Source organism: Actinia tenebrosa, unplaced genomic scaffold (assembly GCF_029948245.1).
Source record: "Actinia tenebrosa isolate PJP-AT-01 unplaced genomic scaffold, QUT_ActTen_1.0 PGA_scaffold4__44_contigs__length_22323623, whole genome shotgun sequence".
In the NCBI taxonomy this organism is placed as follows: Eukaryota; Metazoa; Cnidaria; class Anthozoa; order Actiniaria; family Actiniidae; genus Actinia; species Actinia tenebrosa.
Genome location: NW_028292581.1, coordinates 1,515,239 through 1,540,925, shown reverse-complemented (window position 1 = coordinate 1,540,925; position 25,687 = coordinate 1,515,239). Strand labels below are relative to the sequence as shown.

The 25,687-nt window shown below is 35.6% G+C and overlaps 4 protein-coding genes across 5 annotated transcripts; 2 read left to right on the top strand and 2 right to left on the bottom strand.

Moving 5' to 3' along the window:
* The first annotated feature begins 3,263 nt into the window (after positions 1-3,263).
* LOC116299501 (prostaglandin E synthase 3) lies at positions 3,264-6,674 on the top strand. Its single transcript, XM_031708166.1, has 8 exons — positions 3,264-3,371; positions 3,444-3,560; positions 3,652-3,721; positions 4,547-4,645; positions 4,860-4,952; positions 5,628-5,660; positions 5,888-5,936; positions 6,121-6,674. The coding sequence occupies exons 1-8, from the start codon at positions 3,364-3,366 to the stop codon at positions 6,141-6,143; spliced, it is 492 nt and encodes a 163-aa protein (XP_031564026.1). The 5' UTR covers positions 3,264-3,363; the 3' UTR covers positions 6,144-6,674.
* Positions 6,668-12,309, bottom strand: LOC116299485 (endoribonuclease YbeY). Of its 2 annotated transcripts, XM_031708147.2 has the most exons (5): positions 11,975-12,309; positions 10,987-11,118; positions 9,718-9,786; positions 9,269-9,363; positions 6,668-8,145 (listed from the first exon to the last, which is right to left on the bottom strand). In XM_031708147.2, the coding sequence occupies exons 1-5, from the start codon at positions 12,182-12,184 to the stop codon at positions 8,010-8,012; spliced, it is 642 nt and encodes a 213-aa protein (XP_031564007.1). In that variant the 5' UTR covers positions 12,185-12,309; the 3' UTR covers positions 6,668-8,009. The 2 variants fall into 2 exon arrangements, with proteins under 2 accessions (XP_031564007.1, XP_031564015.1); XM_031708155.2 differs by lacking the exon at positions 10,987-11,118.
* Positions 12,310-12,599: 290 nt separating this feature from the next.
* On the top strand, positions 12,600-19,693 carry LOC116299523 (uncharacterized). Its single transcript, XM_031708190.1, has 11 exons — positions 12,600-12,679; positions 13,708-13,865; positions 14,171-14,317; positions 14,745-14,891; positions 15,310-15,395; positions 15,870-15,993; positions 16,601-16,669; positions 17,396-17,464; positions 17,856-17,909; positions 18,299-18,382; positions 18,609-19,693. The coding sequence occupies exons 1-11, from the start codon at positions 12,628-12,630 to the stop codon at positions 18,741-18,743; spliced, it is 1,125 nt and encodes a 374-aa protein (XP_031564050.1). The 5' UTR covers positions 12,600-12,627; the 3' UTR covers positions 18,744-19,693.
* LOC116299529 (serine-enriched protein) lies at positions 19,014-24,103 on the bottom strand. Its single transcript, XM_031708202.1, has 4 exons — positions 23,968-24,103; positions 22,171-22,329; positions 21,042-21,240; positions 19,014-20,808 (listed from the first exon to the last, which is right to left on the bottom strand). Exons 2-4 carry the CDS (start codon positions 22,187-22,189, stop codon positions 19,905-19,907), a joined length of 1,122 nt encoding a protein of 373 aa, XP_031564062.1. The 5' UTR covers positions 22,190-22,329; positions 23,968-24,103; the 3' UTR covers positions 19,014-19,904.
* Between the last annotated feature and the right edge of the window lie 1,584 nt (positions 24,104-25,687).

Sequence of the window (25,687 nt, the reverse complement as noted above, 5' to 3'; positions counted from 1 at the left end):
TTGGGCCTACAAAAATGTCAAATTTAATGCATCCAACTTTTGGCCTATAGAAGATAGGCGGTTCGATTTCAAATTTCTGCAATACGACCTTAGTTGCAAGAGTAAGTTTTGATTTTGTAGTATAGAAAGATTTCCGTTGTGAATGCCACCAAATCCACAAGTGGATCAGGTCAGTTACGATTGTCAACCTGCCAAGATTTAAGCAAATAAAGTATTTTTTCAGTAACCAAAATTTTCTTGGTTTTTTGTGAAAACTTTTTAGAATTTGATTATTTAATCATAAAACATTAAGATTAGTTCCTTAGTGGATTTTCATAAACCTAACTAAAACTACCTACTGGTACTAATTTGTAAATAAAAACAAATTTTTTTTTTGACTATTCAGTAATTTTACTTAGTGAAGAAGTGCTCTTTCTCAATCCGATGCAAAAGGTTTAATTTTCCCAAAATTCCTCCTGTACCCGGCTTCCAAAAGTTCACTTCCCTCCCTTCACAGACGCACGTGCTGTAACAGAATGGAAAAGTTTTTTTAATTGGTTTTGCTTGAAAGTATTTTTTAGTATCTGATTACTGATTTACACCTATAAATTGCAAGAACGTTGTCATATAAAGATAACAAATAGCAAAATAGGAGTTAACTGTTTTTTAAGCAAAACAGATGTAATTATTAATCACTATTATTATTTTATTTTTTATTTTTATATGAGTACGTTTTTGCAATTTACCTTTTCGGTGCTAACCGTCACGTGGCATAAATTGTGTTGCATCGTGTTACGGTCACCAAGGAGTTCGGACATTTCTCGGATTTCCGTACTGACTTTAAATGAACTATTGTCTAAATACAAGTCAAATATTTTCCTAACTTTAATTCATTGAAGCTTTTCTTATTGCTGTCAAGAGAGCTAACTAAAGAAATCTATCTAAATTTTCTCCCCAAACTCAGTGAATTTGTATGGGAATCCGAGAACGATGCCCCGGCGAACTTTTTGGTGAGCGTAACCCAATCCAGCAAAGTGTTTACGACGTAACGGCTATTGCCGAAAAGGTGAATTACTTGGATATCATAAAATCTTAAAATCGATATGAGGAGGTTTTTTGATGGTTTTCACGGCGGCCATGTTGGAGGAACTTAACAAAAGAATTATCAATAAGTTCTTTTGTTATAACCATCAATAGGCAACAGAATGGCGCCGATATTCATTATCAGAAGTGAAGCGGTTAGCAAATGGATTTTTCATTCATATTTAGTTAAGAGGGAGCCCTGAATTAAGTAAATGGGTTATTCATGGATTGATTATTCATTATTCATGAATGGATTGATTGTTCTTCCTAGGACGTTTTCTTTCTTTCTTCTATTGTAACTTTGCATTCCTTCATGGTCTACTTTTCTATTTCTTAATTCATTCTTTGTTTGATAATGACGCTGTATCACACGTCGGAACATCGCGTTTATATATATATAACGTTGCTGCAATGGAGTGTATATATATACACTCGATTGCAGAAACGTTGTAGTATACATTTATACAAATATCTAATTTATTCAGTATATTTAATAATATGCAAAACAGAAAAATCGCTTTATTTATTGTTTGTTTCATTCAATGACTATTAGATCGTACAGAATATAAATCAGTTGGTTTTAAGCGTTGAAAATAATCATTTTGCATTACGCATCTCATTAGATATTTGTATAAATGTATACTACTACGTTTCTGCAATCGAGTGTATATATATATATATGTGTGTGTGTATAATATATATATATATATATGTGTGTGTGTGTGTGTGTATATATATATATATATATACACTTGATTGCAGAAAGGTTGTAGTATACATTTATACAAATGCCTAATTTATTCAGTGTATTTAATGATATGCAACATGAACAGAAAACTCGCTTTATTTATTATTTGTTTCATTCAATGAACGTCAAAATATTTTAGTCTTGTGTTTCACATCCTACAGATTATAAATCAATTGGTTTTGAGGGTTAAAAAAGTAAAATTGCAATATGCATCTCATTAGGTATTTGTATAAATGTATAAATGTATACTACAACGTTCCTGCAATCGAGTGTATATATATATATATATATATGTATAATATTTTTTACACTTTTTAGTATGTTTTTACGTTTTATACCGGCTGTCGCAGTGTTTTATAAGTAAATTGTTAACTTGTATGACAAATCTGTCTTACTTCGAATTGAGATGTTGCGTTTCTTTTCCAAATAAACCTCTTTAGTTTGGGCATTTGTTTTGCCCTATTTCAGATCACGTGTCATTCATTTGAGAATAGGATTCTTAGTTTATTTGCATCCAAACAAAGAAATGATACCCAAGGAAATGACACTTATGGTCTGAAATGGGCAAAACTTTACGCCCAAGCTAAAGAGGTGCATTGGGAGGGACCGCGTATATTTTACGGTCCTCCCAAATCAAAAAAAATAAGATTACAAACCTATGCATAAATTTGAGGTCTTTTTACAGGGCGATGTCTGACATGTCTTTTTCGTATTCCTGAGCAAGGGCCGAAGAAGCGGGAAAGTCATAAACTTTGACTCTAATTCGTTTACCCCCTCAACCGAATATAAAACATTTATCATGTAATACTAGAGTGAATTGTGGGAGTGTGTCCACACGACGAAGCGTGCTACTCTTTATTCCAACTCATTCAACAAGACATGCTCATCAAGGACTGCAAAACACCCTAAAAAGTGGAGGGGGGGACAAGATTGGGAAATATGAGATACTAGTATAAAAAATGGGGGCAGACAATGTTGAAAATACCTTGTTTGGTATCCAAAGATAAAATGAAGAAGTAAAAAACAGAAAAAGATAGAAGCTTGAAGACTTTTAAGGCAAATTTTAAACATTTTTTCGTAAATCAATACATTTTCTGTCAAAACTCTTCATGATCTGTACACGCAAAAATAACTTGGAATAAACTGATAATCAGCATTGTACAGATAAAAGCAGGTATAGTATAAATTCAATTAAGAAACCTTCAATTTGGGACAGTTTTTTGATTGGTTACCCCCCAAAAACGCAAGGCATTATGGGGATGTGAAAGTCGAGAATAACCCCTTATACTAGCAGCTTAAATCGTAGGACGGGAATGCATATTCATACTCTATGACTGAATTTATGCTAGCGTCCCGCTAATGAACTGTACCATTAGCACAATAAACATGCATACCAGCGCACTCCATGGTCCCACTCCATGCATTCTATTAAAAATGGGCTCCCTGTGTAAGTACCTGAGGCATGCTGGTACTCGTATCCATGACCTCTCCTTCAGCCATCACATGGACGTCTGACTAACTCTTTTGAACATTCGTCAAAAATTCAATGCAAAATGGACTCGTAAGTGCCTGACTTTTCTCCTTCTAAACACCAAGATGATGTACTAATAGTATTGTTGTTTGCATTTCAAAGAGAACTTCATCCTCCAATTTTATGGGCACAAAGAAAAGACCGCGTTCTCGTAACGATTTCACTAGAAGATTGTAAAAACCCTGAGATCAAGTTAACTGAGACAAAGCTCACATTCAGGTAAGTTATTCTTGGATGGATTCGTGTTCAAATTCAAAAAAAAACTTTTTATTTGATAGCATATCATGACTCTTTATTGTTGTATTTGTAGTTCCAAGGGTGGTCATGAACAAAAGCTTTACAAGGTAGAATTAGAATTTTACAACGAGGTTGATCCTAAGGTAAGTTAGTAAAGTTATGCATAGATTCATATATAACTCCATGGTGGATCACACTCCAGGAAGTTCACAAAGCTTCAGTTTATTTTAGTATTAGATATGTTGGAGTGTCGGAATCTTATTATTTGGCTTTCAAGTGTCCTTAAATCTAGGCAGATCATTTTGATACAAAAGACAATGAGACTAGGACAGACCTCACTTCCGCCATTTATAACGAGAACTTTTGAAGAATTAAAACTTTCAAAAAGGGTCATATTTTTAGATTATTATTTTAAGAAACGTGTTTCATATATCAAATATAAAGGATGCTTTGTGATGAGCTTTCAAACTAATGTCCAGTTTTGAATATGCTAAGTTGGGTTTCCTGTGTCGGAATAAAATATTAATGTCCCGAAAAATCAACACTCCCTCCTCTCCAAAGGATCAGAATTTTGTACTTTTATTTTCCCAAACTTTGTACGTTTATTACATAAACTTATAAAATAACTGTTCTAAATCTTACATTCTGATTGGTTGTGAGCATGTGCTTTCTGAGAGCACACTGTCATTCCTGTAATTCGTATTTTATAAAAGAAATAAAAGACTTGCTTGCTGTGGTGTGTGGATTTATGAAGCACTTGGGAAGTGTCGAGAAGTGTTCTGCTAACCCCCCGCACTTTATAACTGCACACAGTACATATACACCTTTTCTATTTTTCAATAATATAGACCATTTTATCCTAATTGCACAATCTTCCAAATCCATGAAACTACATGCAGCCCCGAGTTTTTATTTGCTTTGTGGTCCTTAAATGACCTGTGTACTTACAATACTTGGTTCTGTTTTAGGAATCAAAACAGCTTGTAGGGGGCCGAGAAATATATTTTGACATAAAGAAGAAAGATGAGGGACCTTTCTGGCCAAGGTTGCTGAAGGAAACCAAAAAGGTATGGTAATATTTGGTTAACTGTTAACACATCAGTGATAAAATTTAATATATTAATATGTATTATTAATATATTTGATCACTAATTACTTTTAATTTGACTCTAGCCATTCCACCATTTGAAGTTGTAGCCATGCTGGTATTTGATATCATCCTGACTTTTTTTTTCATTTTTTTGACATTTTTCTTTTCTGGTAATTATTCTATTTTTACAGCCACATTATGTCAGAGTTGATTTCAATAGATGGAGGGATGAAGATGATTCAGACATAGAGGATAACTATACTGACAATAGAAATTTGGAAGATGTAAGTGACATGTATAATCCCCTTTGTCGATCATTAGTCAACAGCCAACTTCTACTTGTAGTTTGATAGAGATGCACTTATGGTTATGATGATACTCATGGTTTAGGCATGATTGGTATAAAAAGACTCTACAGGTTCTAGTTAAACTGGCCATCCTTATTCTGAGAGCCTATCAATCCTCTTGATATCTGGGTCTCAGAACCAAAAGTCACATATGTTGACCAAGTCCATGCAATATTATTGGTAATTGCATGGACTATATACTTGGAATAGGAATTAAACTTAAACATACTAAATACTCTGCTACATTTTCTTCTAATTTTCAAAGCTATATACAACTTGAATGTTTAAACTATTGGTCCAAATGTGGTTATTTCGCTGCTGCAATCAAGAGTTTCTGAATGCTTGTACTTTTGATTGACAGCAGGGAAACAATTTCAAAAGACAGCTTCTATAACATTCAATCAATCAATCGATAATAATTCATCTTAAATATGTAATAACAATTACAGTAGTTAAATACAAAAGATCATAATCATAGATCAGTAATATGCAGGACTATAAAATCAACTAATATTTACAAATATGCAATACATATGAACATAACATTTAAGAAATGCAGTAAACATAGTGCTGTGTATATTGCATGCTGATTTTACGCTTTAATGTTCTTAGATGATGAAAAACATGGGATCGTCAGGATTGGGTGTAAGTATTCAATTATTACTAATACATTCACTCGAGGAGTCATATTTATATGCATGTTATAGCGATTTTCCTTAGACTATGAAACAATAATTGATAGTAATTAGTGTATAATAGTCAAAGTTTTTCACAAGTACAAGAGAAAAAAAGAGTTATTCAAATGTTCGGCATATTTCAATTTGATATATGCGAATGAAAAAAACTTTTAATTAATATTCATGTATTTTTAGGAAAAGTTTGATCCTGGTGAAGCTGACTCAGATGACAGTGATGATGAAGGTACTAGGTTCATTTTATTGTTTTTTACTATGAGCTGTTTTCATGCTCTTGTGACTCAAAATGCTTGGATTTTAGCTATTTTTATTATTCATAAGTTTGGTGGATGAAAGCTGAATTTGGATCTTTGTGGTCTTGTTACTTAGATGTCTTTGATTTGATAAAATGCTTATTTGTATTTCTGCAGAGCTACCAGACTTAGAAGACTAAAATTTCCACTGTTTGTTGGTTCATCCCTTCCCTCCATAACCTCAATATCAAGTTCACTAGCATCATAAAACAGTATTTTATGCTTTCAGACTTCTAAGATATTTTGGAAAGAAGGCAAAAGGAACGTTAGTGTGCTTCTATGCTCTCAGATTATCCCTCAGCGTTTAGACCCTCTTAATGATCATTAACTTTCTCAGTACATATTGGTAACTTGTGAGGAAAAAGAAAACATGCTTTCGATTATGTTAGATGTTAGTATATGATAAGTTAGTACATGTATCTTGAGAATTATGGAGGTCAGTTTTTGTTCAGGCTTTCATAGCAGTGCTTCCATGTCAAAGGTAAAAGAAGCATTTTTATCAGTAAGCTTGTACTTGGAACTGTAGTATTTATCTGAAGGTAAAACTGGATTTGGAAGTTCTATTCAATGTAGTCTGTCACTTATAAAGCAGGGTGCAAAATGTAACCTTACATGACTGTTTCTCAGCATTAATTTTCAACAAGAAGTATTAAAAATGAAACATAAAGTTATTGTATGGATTCTTTTTTTTTTTTTTTTTTTTCTGCAAAAAAACATTCCATCTATTTACACTTTACATTCATAACTATCCAACAGCCAACTTTCAATATTATAGTTAAGCGGTCAAGCACAAAACATTTCAAGTCGAAGCTCTGGGGAATTGTAATTATTTTTTTTGTTCCCTCGGAGCCTCAACTCACATGGTTTCATACTTGATCACTCAGCCAGACATTTGGGTTTATAGCTTTCATTTGATATATTAGCTGTGTAATTATTTGTGAAAGGGAATAATAAATAAATAAGAATGGATGTGTTCACATACTGCAACAACCAGAAAGGCACTAATTAGCCACTCTAAGTTTGGTTTAGCATTGGCTTGCAGTACTTTGAGGAACTGTTTTAAGGGACAAAATAAATGCCTTCTTGGGAATGTCACTAATTGCCCTATAACACTATGATATCACATCAAAACAATCTATTTTTTAACACTAAGGATCATGGTCGCCAGAGGGGGCAAAATAGCAGCAAAACGAATTAAATCACAATAAAAAATGGTTAATTAGATGGGGAAAAGTGATAACAGATAAATGTTGTACTAGGTATCCCAAACGAAAGAAAATTTTGCCTAAATTCCTATCATTCTTGCCCATGTAAACAAGCTGTGACATCATGTTATAGGTCAATACATTTCCACAATGTACTGCAAATGCTAACTCAACCAAATATTTTACTCGACCTCAGAATGACTAATTGGATAATATTAGCACTAATAGAGTGAAGGCAATTAACCTGTGAAATAAAAATTACTAGTCAACGTACGATAGTCAAATCACATAACAAAACAATGGAATTAGAGTCTACTAGAGTGCAAATAAAATATCTGTGGGAAAGACTAATTAGTACAAAATGAATCAATAATTGAAAACAAGAGATGTGTTTAGCACATGGTTTGCACTGTGAATGCGTAGTGCTCTAATATCTATTTTAGAGTTTGATAACTTCACTCTAGTTTGATTTAGAGAAAGTATGATCACTATAAAGTATACTCCAAGGATATTTTTACATTTGACCATATCTTGAAGTGGCAGCTCATACTATCAATGTCCTGTTTCTTGGGGGGGGATTATTGCAGCAGGATCCAAGGAGGATGGGGAATGGTGGGTGATGACTAGTCACCTTCCTTTGGCCATTGAAAATTGATAACATAGGATAAGATAAGACCTAAAGAGGACTTTATGTGATGACTTTCTAGGTAACAATCACCTCCCTTGAAGTTATTCTGGATCACCAACTGAATTGCATTTGTTTCAAGATGAATGTTAGTTTCTGTTTGAATAATTTCTGTTTTACTCCATATCAGGAGAATTCTTCCTTTGACTTTCTGCAAGATATCTTTGTAAAACTTTGTCATAACGAGCATTAGAAGAGCCAGCAGGTACTGGTGGTTTGTATTGGTATTCCAGGAATCTTTCACCATCGGGCCTGGAAAGATAAAATACCCATGTGTTACAGTGCAGATACTCTAACCATGAACACTTCGAGGTTTTTTTGACATTTTTTCAACATTTTTCAAACTTCATTTAATGCGTTATCCAATCACGACAATTGTTAGGAGTTCTATTTTTAGCTTTCTCATGGGAAATACTGAAAAACTAAATCACATCAATTATATCGTGTGTTCTGATTGGATGATGCCTAAAAGTTGTTTCATTCCTTTTAAGAAGGAGATCGCTGATTGGATAGTCGTAAAAATGTAGAAAAAATGTCAAAAAAACCTCGAAGTGTTCATGGTTAGAGTTTCCGCACTGTATCTAGAATAGTTGTGAAGCTGATTTCGCCCATAGATGAATCTGAGGAGATTGCAGTACTGTTACATACAAACATGAACCTAAGTGATGGTCTGTGTCTGGATGCACACAAGCTACAATTTGCAATGAAGATTATTTGCACAACTCTATTGCATGAAAAGTTAGAAAGATTTTTAGTGCAATTTCAAATTTCAGCAGCATGCTAAGAGTTTTTGATTTGGAGTCAAAACCTCACAACTCAAATACAATTGATTCCCAGCGAAGTCGGAATTTAATTTTTCCGAATTTAATTCCAAGGGTCTTTCGCCCAGAATAACCTCGTTCCCAAGCACTATAACTTATCTATATTTCATATGTCATATAAAATCACCTTTACATCAATCCCCCTCTGTCAAGATAATTGTTGGGAATGTAATATTTTAAAAAACTACAGTTAGAACTAGAGGAAAACAGAGTTACACAGTTAAGCTCTATTGCCTTCAAATGATTGTTTCAAGTAAAGGCATTTGGGTCGATACAATATTGAAATACAAAGAAACTGACCCCAATGCAACAATTGTTTAAAGGCAATAGTCAGATATCTGTTATTGCTATAAATATCACTGCACAAAACCATGGGATTGGCCAGCTTAGACTTGACCTTATGTTGAAAATCACTTTTCCAGTATTGGTGTCAATATTGGACCTCCCATCCAGCAAGTATGATACATTTCTTTTTGAATAATCCCTTAACAAGAGGCATATATAAGCAGGATTCCAGATTCTCTATCAAAGCAGATACTTCAATAGTCACTCACTTGTCTATCAGGTCGGCAGAGGGTGTCAAAGGTGCTGTGCTGTAGCCTGTCAGCTCATTAAATGCAGTTAATATCTCTGATTCCTTTTTGTGCATCTAAAAATAAAATAAAAAGCACAAAAAATTCTTTAATGCAGTTTGATTTCATCCAATTACTCTTTCTCTTTCCTACTTCTACCACTGTTTTCATTGCTACACACTGAACGAGACAACTGCAGAAACAGGAAAATCAAGCAATACAGTAGAACTACAATCAACCAAAGCTTGCAAAGGTGCATGGAAACCCTTAAAAAATATGCGTAAACAATTTATATTCAATAATATTGTTGGTAACCGGTTGCCTGATTTCCCTGTTGTGACTGTTGCCTCGATCAGCTCATAGACTAAAAATAGACTGCATTCTCTAACTGTATACAACTATTTATATTAGAAAGGCATAATATTGATCACCTGAATGAGGGAATCCTTGGTATCATGTGTGTAGCCCAAAAGATGGCATAAACCATGCGCAATCAGCACCTTGAAGATAAAAATTCATGTTAGAGTCAAAATATACCATTTTTGAAATTTCCTCCTAGTTTCATTAGATAAAAGGAAGTCAAGCAAAAACAACATAAACTACAAAAATTTCTATTGAAAATTTGCCATTCAGCTGGTAAATATAAAATATATGAGACCAGAAATTATGCCTATTGGCTACTTTAGAAATGGGCAAGAGAATGGGGTGAATTTTAATTTTAATCTAATTAGCAAAAGAGTTTTGTCATTTGATAAACCATCTCAATCTTTGTAAGTCTGAAATTTGAATGCCTTTTTGATAATTTTTAATTTTTGACACTTTTTAAAGGCAATAATTCTTCTTGTTTTCATCCAATCATGTTCAAATTTGTCCCTTGCTTGTTTGTAAAGTGGCCAATTTAGCATCAAGGAGAATTTTTGACAGCCCTATACTGTAACCCATAATATATTATGTGTATTAAGTAAGGTCAAGAAAAGGACTTCATGAAGCCTACAATATTATATAAATAAAATTATAGATAAAATCTCTTTGGTTCTCGTTTGTGACAAAAAGGAATATTTATCATTTATGATGAATTATGATTTATATAGCGCCCTTTCTATGTGGATATAATCAGAGGTGCTTTACATTGAGTTGTGATCGACAGATCAGTTGCTTTTGATGCAATTTACAAGCATGAGAGATGGTTAGTATGAAGTGTGGGCACTGAGGGTGATCACTGCCAGGGTTTCTTTACATCCTCAGTGATTCTTGTACGTCCCTCCGATATTGGTTAGTAATGAAGAGTGTGGAGAGACGTGACCGCCATTTAAAGTGGTTATCCGAGCCACTTGAAAGTCTAACCATTTGCAGATGTAATTACAAAGGCAGCACTTTCTCCTCAGTTATTTTAAGACCTTGAGTATTGGTCCAGTCAGGACTCGAACCATAACCTCCCGCACAAAAGTCTGATGCTCAACCAACTGAGCCAACCAGTTGGTGGTTATATGATATAAATAGCAAATCTTATTTTTTAATATTATTCTAGCATTTTATTTCTAACATATTATTTCTAACACTTATTGCAATATTACTAATATTAGTATAAACAGGTCTACATAAGAATTTGCTACCATATTTAAACTTGTTTGATCAAATAAAGGATATACAATATCTATATTTGTACCACGGCTAAAATCTGGCATTTCATTGTTCATTACCGGTAAGTATTCATGCATACTTTTCTCTTGTTCATTGCAATCATTCTCAATAACATGCATCCCAAGTATAATGTCCCCAATGTTATATTCATGTGAATTAGAGGGTTTTGGTAGGATACCAGGTTTGACATTCTGAGGGAAAGTAAAAATAGGGATTAATATATAATTAGAGCAGATGCAATTAAACCGTGAAATAAAATCAAACTAAATACTAACTAATAGTATCTATTTAGTGACTAATAGTCACTAATTACTCAACCAGAACTTAAACATTCATCAAACAAAAGACACAAATGGTCTCTTTTGTATTTGTCTTTGTATGATGAATGTTCTGGTTGAGTAATAGTGACTATTATTAGTCACTAAATAAATACTATTAGTTAGTATTTAGTTTGATTTTATTTCACAGTTTAATTGCATCCGCTCTATTACTAATCAACTGCTACTTGTGAATAATTATCTGTGTGCATATCAACCAATCGAATGATATATATAATTTATACTAGTATCTATAGTGTCTAATGCATTTAATGCTTCTCAGTGGATGCCATAATGCCAAACACGTTTTGCAGCCCAATAGAATTTGGAAGTTGTTTTTTGTGAAGGGAGTAAAAATCAGAGAACCTAGAGGAAAACCACTCAAAGCACTGGAGAGAAACAACAAACATCTCTATTCACATATGACACTGAGCCTGGCAGGGCTCGAACCCGGGTATCATTTGCGAGAGATGGGGCATTAGCATTGCACGCCACCCATGCTTCCCAAATTTGAGACCAGAGGATTCTGGAAGAGTAAATGGGAAATGGGATTCACCCAATTTTTTTACGGAAAGATAACGTTTCATATACCAGGACAGGGGCTTGGGCCAATTATGGGAAATAAAATGGGATCGCTCAAAACCCATTACTAGGACTGGGATTTTACCAAAATTTAGGGAAAATAGGATTACGACTTCTGTTCCTGAATTAAAATGCCTTAATATCTCACCTCAAAGTAAGGAAAAGCAAGGATATCAGTTTGCACGTTCCTCTTTCTATACCTCAGATTAAGACTCTTGATCAGCTTGCCACCGGTACAAACAACACTAACATCAAACTTATCGAGTCTAAGTAACTGCATGAGATATTTAGCATCTCGAACCAGGACAGCTGAGTCAAAAAATACTCTTTTTTGCAGGTTACTCAGGAATACACTCATATTTCCTTAGCTTCTACTGATGCAATAACTGTAAATGAGAATTCAAATTCAGATTATACGCGCTTAGTTCATTTGTATTTGATTGAAAAGATCAGAAATTCCTATCAAACATTTTTAAGCAACGTCGTCCGCCATCTTGGAATAAATCTGAGCCAGCGATCCTTGAAGTGCGATTTCATTACTCACAGGGGTAGGGTAATATTTTCTAGAAATTATAGTGAAAACTCAGAGATTGAAATAAATTTCAGGGCTATATAATTTGTCTTTACAATATTTTAGCAAGTATTCTTTTGTAGTCTGTTTTAACGAATATATTATGTAAGTATTATTAATTGATGCTATCAAGGCCTCTGCCCTCCCCTTCCTCAGATACTTTTACCCATCTCAGCGGTCTACTGTTTTCAAGAGTTTACAATTTGTTGGTTCTCGTGTTTTTCACGATCATGGGTAAAGAAAGAAAGAAAAAGAAGAAAAAGCCTACCAAAACAAATAAAGGTAAGAACTTGTGCTAAATTACTTAATAAGCTATTTCCCATTTAAATTTATAAGAAATTGTTCGTAATATATTATGCAAAGGAAATTTCGTGTTCAGCCCACGTGTTAGTCAAGAAATCTGAAGTTGAAGTTATTTATTGGTTATTATGAAATTATCAAGTTATTATCTATTTTAGATGTTAGTTTTGAAATGTCATATTTGGTATGAATAATACTGCTCTCCCTGAGCTTAACAATCAACTTTTGAACAAGTTTACAAACCCCTTGAAATGGAACTCAAAATGGAGGTCTCATGCTAACTTAGATTTAACAAATCAAAAACAGTTTTCCGTGTTTGATACTCTGATGAAAACACGCGGGATGTTGAGAGAACACAAGAGGAGCGTAGGAAACCACGACACGTAGCAGAGTGGTTTCCAGTTTCTCAAGTGTTCTCCCAACATCCCAAGTGTTTTGATCAGAGTATCAAACACAGAAAACTGTTTTTGATTTGTTTTATAAAATGACAAACTCATGAAAAGATTGAAAAACAACAAATTTAAGTAAATTCTCCCTACATGCCGTCTTATTCAAACTGACCAATGAGCGCACGCGATAGATTAAAATCTGACAGTTGCAATACTCGCGTGCGCTAAAGTGACGATAGCGTGTTTTGATACTCTCATCAAACATTGTTTTTCGACCTATCATATAGCGCACATAGTATCCCAATTATTTTATGAATCCCGTTCCACCATACACAAGGCAAACCTTGCTAAAAGTAACGTTATTACTGTAATATGAACCATTAATTTGTTGCCTGTGGCATGGGGAAATCATGATTACAAGTTTCTACTTTGCGGAAATGGTTTTGCATGATTACTTTCTCTAATGGGAATGACCACGGAGAAAGGGCATCATGCATGGAGTGCTGAGTCAGGCAGCCCATTAATAACTACAGTTTGTTGTAAAATTCTAGTAACTATCAAGAAATTGCTCTATCAGGAAAATTATTAAATTGCTTTTTCTTTATATATATGTCTATAAAGTTTCCCAGAATACCCAAGAAGACAAAGAGCAATGTTGTTTGGACATGCAAGATGGCAGTGCTGCATGTAGTGATAATATGAAGGGGAGTACAGGAAGCCAAGATATCAATGAAAATGGGGAAAATAAAACATATTCTGTTGAAGATTTATTGCAAAAGGTACATCACTTCCATATTATATCTGATAAGCATAAATTGAATCTTACAGAGTTCTTCCTTTGCCTTTTATTGCTAACCCATTTGTGTATCATTCATTTTTTCATCGTACCTTTCATTTTCCCATGTTTCCCTGCTATCCATACCTTTATCCCATTATCTACTCATCCTTCTATCCATTCCTTATATCTTTAGTCATAACTTCCAGTTATCCTTTTGTAATCTACCAGCTATGGACTTGAGCTCTCAAACAGACCATTCCCCTTTTCTAGGTAATATAACAATTTCTCACACAATTCCCATTTCAGATAGAAGAATGTATGGAAACATTTAACTATCAATTGGCTCAGAAGTTCTGTGAAAGAGGACTGGAACTAGATGCCAATCACTTATTACTACTCGAAACTGCTGGAGCTGTGTTTTTAGAGACAGGTGAAGCTGAGAAGGCCAAGAAAGTATCCTTATAATATGATTTTGAATTTTTTTCAAAAAATGCTATTCTGCATACAGCTGTATCTCTCTTCCATAAAGTGTTGTTAGAGTTTTCAAACATTGGAAATGGTACCAGTTCACTTTCTTGGAACTTATATAAGGGAAGTCTTCTATGGAAGATAATAATTTTCTGGACCTAAACAGTATATTTTGGGATCTTCTTTGCACTGATAGTAGCTGTATAGAAGACTATACTAGCGACTGATGACCGAGAAATATTACTGCTGCCAATCAAAAGTATGATCAATAATTACTGTAGGTTTTGCATCTTTAATTGACACATGCAATGATACAAGCTCCAACAAATGGTTTTGAAGTACAGCTAATTTGTGCAAATAATATTGAAAATGCTTCAATATCTTTTGTTGAGTATTACTTGACTATTCAAAGTGCTTTCAACATGCCATTGAATTGTGTCCTGATGAAGGCCATGCTAAGTACATGTACATTGGACAGATTCTACAAGGACAAGAGGCTGTTGAGGCTTTTACTAAGGGCATTGAACTAATGATATCAACTATGAATTCAAGCTCAAAGGTATGGAATTATTTTTTAATGCTTTGAATCTATGTGATATATATTCCATTAGTTTTCTTTTTTTTGTTAGCTTTTTTTTTCTTCTTCTTTTTTTTTTTGTGTGTGTGTGTGTGTTTGTACTCCACATCCAAATGTGTAAATCTTTTATTTTTTAAGTTTACTCCAAGGGCTCTCATTCGAGCTCATCTAGGGAGCTTGTAAGCCCTTGGAGTAAACTTAAAAAATTTATATGTTTAAATAAAAGAATATATATATATTCCATTATTAGAATATATGTACATCATATACATTTTGGTCACTTAGTATGTGGTTATTACAGACTGGTTGTACATCCATGTTTCACTATGTTCGAGGTTACTGAAAATATTTTGGGTTCTATTTTCAAAATTATTAAAAATTATTTTCTTATATTTGATAGGGAGCTGCCAAATCAGACACTGTCAGTCCTAATGATGTTTCTACAGCATACTGTTCTTTAGCAGAAATCTACATGACAGACGAATGGTAAGTATAATGTAAAAATTCAGATCAGAAAAAAATGAATTAAATTAGCTACCAGGGCTTAAAAAAACAGCTGATCTGTTGCCGGTCATGATCACAGGCCAAATTAGTTTTAGCCTAGTCATACCTTATTTCTGGCCAAACGTTACTGGTCAAAATGATAGGCAAAGCAAAGATTAGACTGGTTCTAGTTCTGGTATCCTGAGGTCCAGATGTCATTTATTCTCACCGTGACAATTGCTGTTTTGACATGACCTTTGGCGCTTGCTGTTTTGAAGTGACTTTTGGTGCTCCCTCATTACAACCACGGGAAGCAAAATAGAACCTCTAGAGCACAGGATACAATTCTGCCCCAACATTGTCCAATGTCTGGTCACTATTTCAAGCCCTGAGCTACTGTACTGCAATTTGATTCACTGAATTTAACAATAATTTAGATATTATGATCTTAATAATATTACCTTCCATCAATGAAAGCTTTGATACTGAGGCAGAGAACAAGTGCTTTGAATGTTGCCAGAAGGCAGTAGAATATGACCCTAGCAACCCTGATGCATACCAAACTATGGCTAACTGTCTGATGAGTCAAGAAAAAATTCAGGTACTTTGATTTCTTATATCAATGAAGTGTAGGTATGAATATCCAGTCAGCTGTTCAGTGACCAGGTATCTTCCATTAATATATTCAACAACCCAAACCAATAGTTTTAATAGTTGATTAAGGCTGGTGTGGATGACAACCATCTAATGTGTTTACCACTCCTGGGTGGACAACTTGATGCCTAACAGGCCTTGCGACCCAATTGATAAGGCAGCCGGTTAGCACGGGCACTGAAGATGGTCGTCACCAGCGTCTTCAATGGATCTTTTATGTCCGCCTTATACAGGGTTATATAGTGAGGATAGACGGTTTTAAGTCCTTGTCTGAGAAGACTTGAAGGTCTAACCATTTGCAGATGCAATTACAAAGACAGCACCTTCTGCTCAGTTATTTTAAGACGCTGAGTGTTGGACCAGCCAAGGCTTGAACCACAACATTCCGCACAACAGACCAATGCTCTTACGACTGAGCTAACCCAGTGGCGCTAATTGCAATAGTGTACCAGTCAATTAATGGGGGTATTGAAATGACTAAGTGTATATGCAGTGTGACCATAACAATGGTAAGTTATGAAATTTTTGTAAGACATGTTTTTCTTCTTCTTTAGGATGCCCAGACAATGTTGAAAAAGGGTCTTGATTTATGGCTTGGAAAAGATGATGATGATACAGACCAGGTATTGAAATAGCCCATATAGTCTACAATGCAGGGGTAGATCCAGAAGAAGGCTACCTTGGGCCAATACCACTGGAAACGCATAAAAACCATTGCATTTCAAATTGTCAGAAATTAAATTTAAGAGCTTGAAGTATCATCAATGTAGAACCAAGTGAAAAAAAGTTTCGTACAGAAGAGGGTTTAACTTAAGTAATCCCCATCTCAAGTCCTGGATACCTGCCCCTGCAGTGCTTATAAATACTATATGTCAAGATGTGCCAATGTCCAGGAAAGATCTAGTATATGGTGTAGATCCCTTGCCCCATGTCACATCAAAGCAGCTTGATCTGGGAGACAAAACAAAAGAATTACAATCTCCTGAGAATTGGAAACTATTGTTTTTCCCCCAGATTGAGCTGCATTCCAAAGTGCTGCAAGGGGTCTATAAACAGCCTACTAGATCAGACACCACTCCTACCCACACTCCTACCCACACCAACATTAGTATTAAACAGCCTACCAACCAAACAACTGGAAGTACTTTTAAGTAAAACATCCACCCACATCCAAAAATGATCTTCTAAGCGTGACTCAATCTGTGAACTATCACCTTTCCACTCACTATGCAAGGTCTAGATATGTTTCCTCTGAAAATGTTGTTCATCTTTTTATCTTAAGCTTTAATTTGGTTTTCTATTGTATTCTACAAATAACCGTATAAAATGCATCCAATTCTTTTCCCTAGGTCCCCATGCCATCTTATGAGAGCAGACTCACATCTGCTAAACTGTTGTTAGAGCTTGAAGATTTTGAGGTATGCTGTTGTTTGTATGTTTCATGTATTTCATGTTTTTGTTTTGGAATCTACTAAAGAGGGTAATCCACAACCGGCAGAACGAAGCCTTGTGGGAGTGGATGAACAAACAATGAATGGTGAGATCATAAAACAAAGAACGCAGCTCACATGTAGAACAATACACATTGTTCACCATAATCCATGCTTTCTTTGTTTTTGTTATTTTGTCCAATCCCAAGCTTCGTTCTACCAGTGGACACCGACCCACTAAAGATGACATAGTATGCCAGTATCAAGGATAGATCAAGTCCATGAGACATTTATTTTAGTGCTTTCAAAGAGAGTTTTTTTATGAAACCAAAACTGATTAATGTGGAACAGTCATTATTATCGATCATGATTTCAACAGGTAGCGGGAACTGTCTTACAAACTTTGCTGGAAGAAAATGATGAAGATCCTCAGGTATTTACATATAGATATAGGAAACTGTTGGACTAAAACTGTATGATATATAGATATAGGAAACTGTAGGACTAAAACTGTATGATATATAGATATAGAGAACTGTAGGACTTCTTGAGGGAAAGACAACACCATTCAACTGTATATGCTAGCCCCTCTATTATGGCCAACCAGAATAGTGAAATGACACTGAATAGTAATTTCCATCATTAAGTTCTTACTGTGGTTGGTGACATTGCACATAGACTTTAGAATCTGAAGATGGCTACCACTGAGATTATGAAAACATGGATCCAGGACCATGATTTTTTTTTTTTGAAGATTACTAGCTGTCACGCTCAACACTCATTAAAAATGACATTAGACATTCTCTTTTTATATTTCCCAAGGTGTGGTACTTGTTGGGCTGGATGTACCATCTTTCTGGACAAGACAATACCAGCAAGAAAATTAGCTTGGAAAAGGCAAAAGAGGTAGGAATTTGAATGCATTTTGAAATAAATGGGGTGGTCATCAGAAAACCTTTATTCATGTATGGCATCCACGGGAATCAAACTGTTTCTATCATCCTGGGGATTCACCTGACATAGTAGTGCCAAAAGGCCAACCAAGTTGGTGATGGTGGTTGTCTTTTCTGTTCCCAATTCTCTTCTTTAAGGTTGAACTTTCTTATGCCTAAAAGTGGTTTTCCTTTAACAGATTTCCGTAAAATCAGGGTGTGAAGACGAACAGTTCCTACAACACATAGATGAACTATTATCAAATATGAATCCTGAAAAAAATGGTGATGTCATGGATGATGAGGATGATGATGATGAAGCAATGGAGACTTGAAAAATGCTCTACACCTATTTCAATCTAGTACTCTTAATTCCAAGTCTTTCATGTCCAAATAGAGTAATGTGCCTTACCTAATCAACCGTACCCCTTTCCCCCTCCTATTCCTTCGCTTCGCATATTCTGCCCTCCTCCCTCCCTCCAAATTGACCTGCATCGCTCTCCCTGTAAAGAAATTTATGGCTCCATAGATTAAATTTTTATTGATATTTTAATTGTTTTATGGTACGCCTGTCATGGCTGAGCATCAAAGCACAGAGAACAACCTTTTCTTGTTAAGGAAGCATCGGTTTTTAATGACACAACTATTGTTAGGGGATTCTTCATTTTGCTATATTCAAATCATCCAATTCACCATATCAAATATCATTCCTCAATCAACATTGTTGTCATGATGTTATCCTGCACGACCAACGAGCCACACCCACAAACCTATTTCAAAAAACTTTGTCATTGCCAAAGGTGATAGGTGATAGGTCATTCCGACATGGAAATGGTTTCGTTGAATACAAAAAACACTGAATCAGTCTCAACACTAAGGTCCATGTTCTTGACCAGAATAAGAAACAGAAACATAAGTCATTCCAGCTATTCTTGGATCTTGAGATGACCTATCTCATATTTTCTCGATGACAACGTTTTGAAATAGGCCAATCAGCAATAACTAAACTATAATATAATAATAATACATAATTTATCATTCCTCGTCCATCAATCAGATCTACATGTACCGTACGGTAGTCATCCAATCTTTTCTGAGATAGGAAACATGGTGCATTGTGGTCTAGCTTAGGTACAAACATCTTTTGTTCATCATGACTTGAATGGTCTTGCTTGTATCCAAGTTAGACCACGATGAATCCCATTTATCGAGCTCAGAAAAGGTCTTCCTACCAGGTTTGATCAACTGACTTTGGAAAAGGAATAAAGATGTTGAAACAATTGAATCTACCCTCGTCATTACTATTCGTTCATCCTTACACGAGGTTGAAAGTTATTTACACAATAAAGAGTATGAGTAATGCAAAAATAATCTTGTATTCTGTACAGTTTTTGAATGTTGATCATCTTGCAACTTGATCTGTACATCAAGTTATCCACCGTCCCTTTAGGATAAAGTGGCCATTTATCGTGTTGACACACCCAATCACACCCAGCTCAACCTTTCGTTAGGTGATCAAGTTTAACATCTACAACTTCCTCTTGATGATTCTCGGAGATGCTTTTAATGTCAATGCAGGCCTGGGAACTAGATTCTGTTTTTCGTGGCGATTTGGGTTGGTTGGCAGGTCGGTCGTTGATTGGCTTAGCTTTGTTGAGCTTAACGCTCATTGGATCTGCTTGATACGCCAAGGCTTTCATTATCACATGATCAGGAACCACATTTCTTTTTCGGACTTCTTGCATCAATTGCATTGTAGGTATTTTGTAAAAAGTAATACAATCGATCAGCGGTTCTACGGCAGACTGTAAGCTAACGTTATGGATGTTAGAGTACGCATGACCCCAGGATACCACAGCTGTGAATTTCTCCCACTCGGTGGCGTTCAGATCCTTACGCGACATAATAAGTCGAACAACGTGTTGTGGAAGATTGCGGAATGATGCCAAACCCAGGATCTCATGGGCGTGGGTGGCTGTAAACTCGAGAAGTTTGGGAACAAGTGCTTTGATCGACTTGAGTTGAATGTATTTCTCAGCATCGCAAAAGAAAGTACACACATTACGAACAGTGATACATTTATCAACAAACTTAACGACTGCCGTATGTAAATCTTCAACCGCAAAAAAATCTGCACCGGCTAGTATCCCCACAATGCATCGCGAGTCGAGAACACACCGTCCACAGTGTAAAAACTCCATCAAGTGTGCGAACTCGTCCACTTCAAAGTCTTCAATCGGGATAGTCAAGCATTTCTGTGCTGGTGCCTTCTGCTCTGTTTTTACTTGACTTTCCCGCTTCAGGAAGGCGAAGTTGCGCTCTTTCTTGTTGCTCTTTTTAGGTGTGCCTGATTCTGTCGTACGAAGACTTTGACCACCAAACAGCATGTTGAAGAATACTCTGAAAAAAACATAACATCATCTATATATGAGTAAATAAATCTCTTTATCAGTAGCTGCGGTATTATAGTGAGGGTGTTCTTGGGGGGGGGGGGGGGGGGGAGCTCAATGAAGAGCGGACCTAGCTTGCGCTGTGCATCAGATCATCGAAAGACGTAACTCAAGGTTTTTAATATCTTCTCTGATCCGCATCAAAGTAAATAATGATTGACAGCTTTTTGTCAAAGAACTTACCGGCTTCTTGCAGCAAGTATAGCTTTAACTCCACCAACACATTCTTTATCTTTACCAACGATGAAATGCACATCGTATACTTCAGGCATCGTGGCCAGCAGTCTCATGTCTTGTGCCAGGCGTTCTATGTCCTTGAACTGGTGACTTGTATCTGGTTTGCAGCCAAGACCGGTAGACATGGTTTGACGGGTTCTACAATCTGCAGCCAGATAACAATGTCACTGGGCTCATGAGTGAACTTTTAGATAAACTTGAATAAAACTTGACTAACTAATTTTCTGTATTACACCAAATTAATAATCAAGAGAGCACAAATAAATACTTATAAAGATTTACATGCTCTTTTGAACAAATTGAAAAAAACTTTGTCTGGTCTAAAGGTTGAAAATGATCGAATCTAAGGCCGACGGGTGTTCTGGGTAAACAGTCGAACATTGATTCGAGCTAACTGAACTATCTAAGCGGACTCAGATGATTTGTAACCTTTTTAGCCCGACAACGTTTTTTTCAATTTCACGGTTATATATATGATGACTTCACCAATCAAAACTAGTCGCCTATTTTTACAAATTTAAAAAAAATCACTAGGGATGAAAAGATAGGCTAAAAACATCGATAATTTGACAATCAAAATAGTATCTCGAATTAAGGCAAGTCACTTTGCTTCAGTTTTCGCAAATAGAACAAATCCTATACCAGGAGTAACTGCTTTCTTCATAGAAGTTAAAACACCAGAACTGAGAAAGTCATAGGGATATCGTTAAATACTTTATAATTGCCTTAGCTAGCTTTCGATTTTGGCAGCAACTGAGATTGAACTGAGCAAACTACGACGTGTACGATCGATCAGTACACAAATCTTTGTGAAAATCAGTTCAGTAGTAAACAAGACTGAAATATACTGGCACGTCGACATACTTTGAGCAGATCACTCTATATTTTATCTGGCGTGTTTTAAAATCCATAACCTAAAGGTTTTGAAGACTGACTGCCATATATAATGCGGTTTTGCAGTACAAACAACCAAAGGAACTGCCGATCGAGTTATGTAGCGTTACTGAATATTCTATGAGCCCTTTGGGTCACAAACCTTTCCATCTGGGATGATCTCATGTCTGAACTCTCTTACCTAAAGGTTCGCTGTACATCTGCCTTGTTTGAATGATAAAGAGTCTTCTTGACGGTTAACGCAGTCGGTTAGAAGTCAATTAAGATCGTTCATCAAGTTCAGCCAGGATAAATTCCTGCTTCGTTGACTGACTGGCAAATATTCACGGGTGAATCAATGCTTTTGGGAAAAAGACTATTGTTAGTACTTATAAAGGATTACGATGTGATTGCGTGTAATCAATGGAATGGGGTTTGTAACGGGTGGGAGATCCATAAAGCAAAAATCAAAAGCCCCGGGCTTGCTAGATTCACGCTATCAGAACGATTATATCAAGGACAGATAAGAGAAAAAAAGCTCACACGAGAATTAGGTTACCCAACTCGCGGGCAAAGTATGACGAAATAATGCTGCGGCGCACTGCTTTCATAGTTTCATAAATTATCTTAATGCCGCTAACATCATCTCATCTTCCTTGTGTTGGAATGTGAGATGAAGAAATTGCATTCCTTGTTACTTTCTTTTTTTCTCTTGATACTCAGTATTTAGTCCAGTCGTGACCTTAGCCTGTCGGAGCGGACCGAAACGGAGTCCGGGACTGGACTAGATACTCATCAAAAGTGCTTTTCCTCCAACCACAAGTTCGTTAGTTAGTGAAATTCTCACTTCACTAATAAGAGCTGCGATATTTAAACTATTTAGTGTAGTAATTAATGTTTTATTTATCGTAAAAGTCACACACAGTGCAACGTCTCTGTAGTCTGCGTCAAATACGGAATTTTCTTCGTAAATACCATGGACTTCGAAAGGCCGGATGGAAAGAGGGCTACGTCAATGGCACGACAAGAATTTTCACTATTGCACGGGTCCGGGTCCAGTTGCTCATTAGGCCACCATGCGAAAAGATGCTAACCTTTAACGGCTATTAAGAAAGTATCTTTCACCTTGCAAAGTAAAATTATCAACGACAAATTACATACCCAAGAAAAGTCCTTAGCCGATTTGCTTTTTATTTTAGATCGGAAGTCATTTTCCATTTTGTACTAGAAGTGCTATCGTACCATAGTCAGCGGCACATGCCATTTGGGCAGGTGCTAACTATTTGTAATACATGATGGCCAATGAACTTACAAAGATGCAGCTTCGTAAACCGTGTTAAAATCTAAACCACAACTGACCATTACTGGGGGGGAGGGGTAAGGCGGGGTGGAGACATTCACAGCCATGACATGACATGAACAAACTGTATTCAGATTTACCCAAGATTATGGATGGATTATCAAGCATTGCTTTGATTAAATTAAACACCTCTATCTTGCCCTTTTGGGTATTGAAGGGGGCTGTCATGTCGGATGGTGTACATGCTCAGTAATATCGTATTTCAGTCGATATCGGTAAAAAATGATCACTACAAAGCCGCTACTATTTTTGGTCATTAAAACAATAAATGGTTGTGACAACCCGTGCCTTACTGGAACTGGCAATATTGCCTTGATATTTTGTTTTTGTAATGCTTCCTTAGAATTCGACAATGAATATTTTTTGCAGTTTTTAACTCAGACGTCATGAAATAAAGAATCTAGGTGAAGTTTTCACTTTTAGGTGTATATGCAATCGCTATCTCATCTCCCTTTAATTCATCACGTCAGCTGCTATATATTGTACTGACGTGAGTCACTGATAAAGGTATTTGTAAGAAACTAGGTTTGATGGTCTCAAGTAGATAAAAATAGTATAGAACACCTAAAAAATCTTATATAAATAGGTTTTTGAATTGATAAGCGTAAGTATATTGACCAAAACGATATTTAACTTTACCTGTTTCTTGTGATGCGCGCGTCACTCGGGAGAGAAGAAAGACACACACTAGCGTGTCGCAGCTAAAAGTTCTTACATGATAATGGTCAATATGCTTTCACGTACGGCGTACATACAAAGTGAGAACCCTACCAGCTTTACCCCATCAAGATCGACAATCTTCTACTTAACTGACAACCGATAATTTATTCCAAAAATGTGTATTTTTGTGGTTTGGTTGATAGCAAGGTTTGATCGATAATAAAGCTGCTGTGGCTTCTTAACGAACCACAAAAACGGATGAATGAATTCACATATTGGAAAACATCTTTAATGGGGTCAAACGCATACACACATTCTGGCAAAGATATTAGAACTATGAAAGGTAAAACGATGTAGATCATTGCCTTTCACGATACGCGATTAAACGTTTTCGTTTTTTCTTTCTCTTTTCCCTGGCTGCTTTTTATTGTACGATTAATCGATAGAACCTAGTATAGAATAGGATATGATATCATTCATCATATGGTATCCACATTCATTCCTTTCCGTCCAATAGTATCTATATCGATTCAAGTGGATATAAATATTTTATCAAGGTTTTTGACTGAAGCGCAGTACTACCTTTGTAGTCACAAAGTGTGTACAATCATGATTGTTATATTTTCTTTCTATAGTCTACAATTCTTTTATTGCATAGAAAATAGATTTTATGAGTATATTGGCCCTACAGGGCAGAAGTTTGCATCTGTAAATATCAGTAAATGTAATCCTCGTGGTTTGATAGTAAAACTAAGCTGTGGTGAAGTCCAAGTGACTCCAGCAGATAATATGATATGATATATAAGCTTATCTTGTTTGTGGTATCATAACAAGATTAGATTATGTTTATATATATATTAATTAATGTCCTAATGTGGCCAATAAGCTCCACAAAACGTCTACAGAAGGCGTGTCCCTGAGGCTTGATTATAAAAAGAAAGACCGCGTGATGATATTAAATACCTTTGGAGTAAGTTCGTATACGATACTGAAGGACTTCCATGGTCTTGTCATCGATATGAAGATGGTGCAGGGAGAGGTGGTGCAGGGAGGGAAGGGGTGGGGTGAGAATTAGGGGAAAGACCAGTAACTAAGGGTAACGGGGAACCTGTCTTCCTATTCTGTTCATCCTCTTATACGAGTGTTATCAAAAGCGCATCGATAAATGAAAGAATAAGTGATTGAAAATTTAAGAAAAAACAGATAAAAAGATGACTTAAGTCTCCCGTCAAAAGGTCAACATTCATTCTAACTTACACAACGAAATGTAGTAGAGACTTGTACGATATATATCAACACGAGTTAACTAATCTAGTTCTTTGGGCTAATATTTCTATTTCACACTCGAAGGATCGAAATCATTCTCAAAAATGTTTTTATATATTTAATCTTCATTTTAGATGCGCGCACTCCTACACGATGACGTCACTGTTTATCAGCCAATCAAAGGATTGGTTTCCTCCGTCAGATTCCTGTCATTGAGAGAAAACTTCTCATGAACGTGACGTAATCAGTAAACATTTCAGCTTATGGAATCATTCATTTATGAGAATTTTGACAACGTACTTTCTATGGATAAAATCGAGGGCTTCAACTTATGTTTAGAAACTGGTTTTCTTTATGAAATTAAACGGAGACTTTGACAACCTACAAGATTTTAAAAGAGTTTAGAAAACTACTTATTTATAGGTAGGTAAAA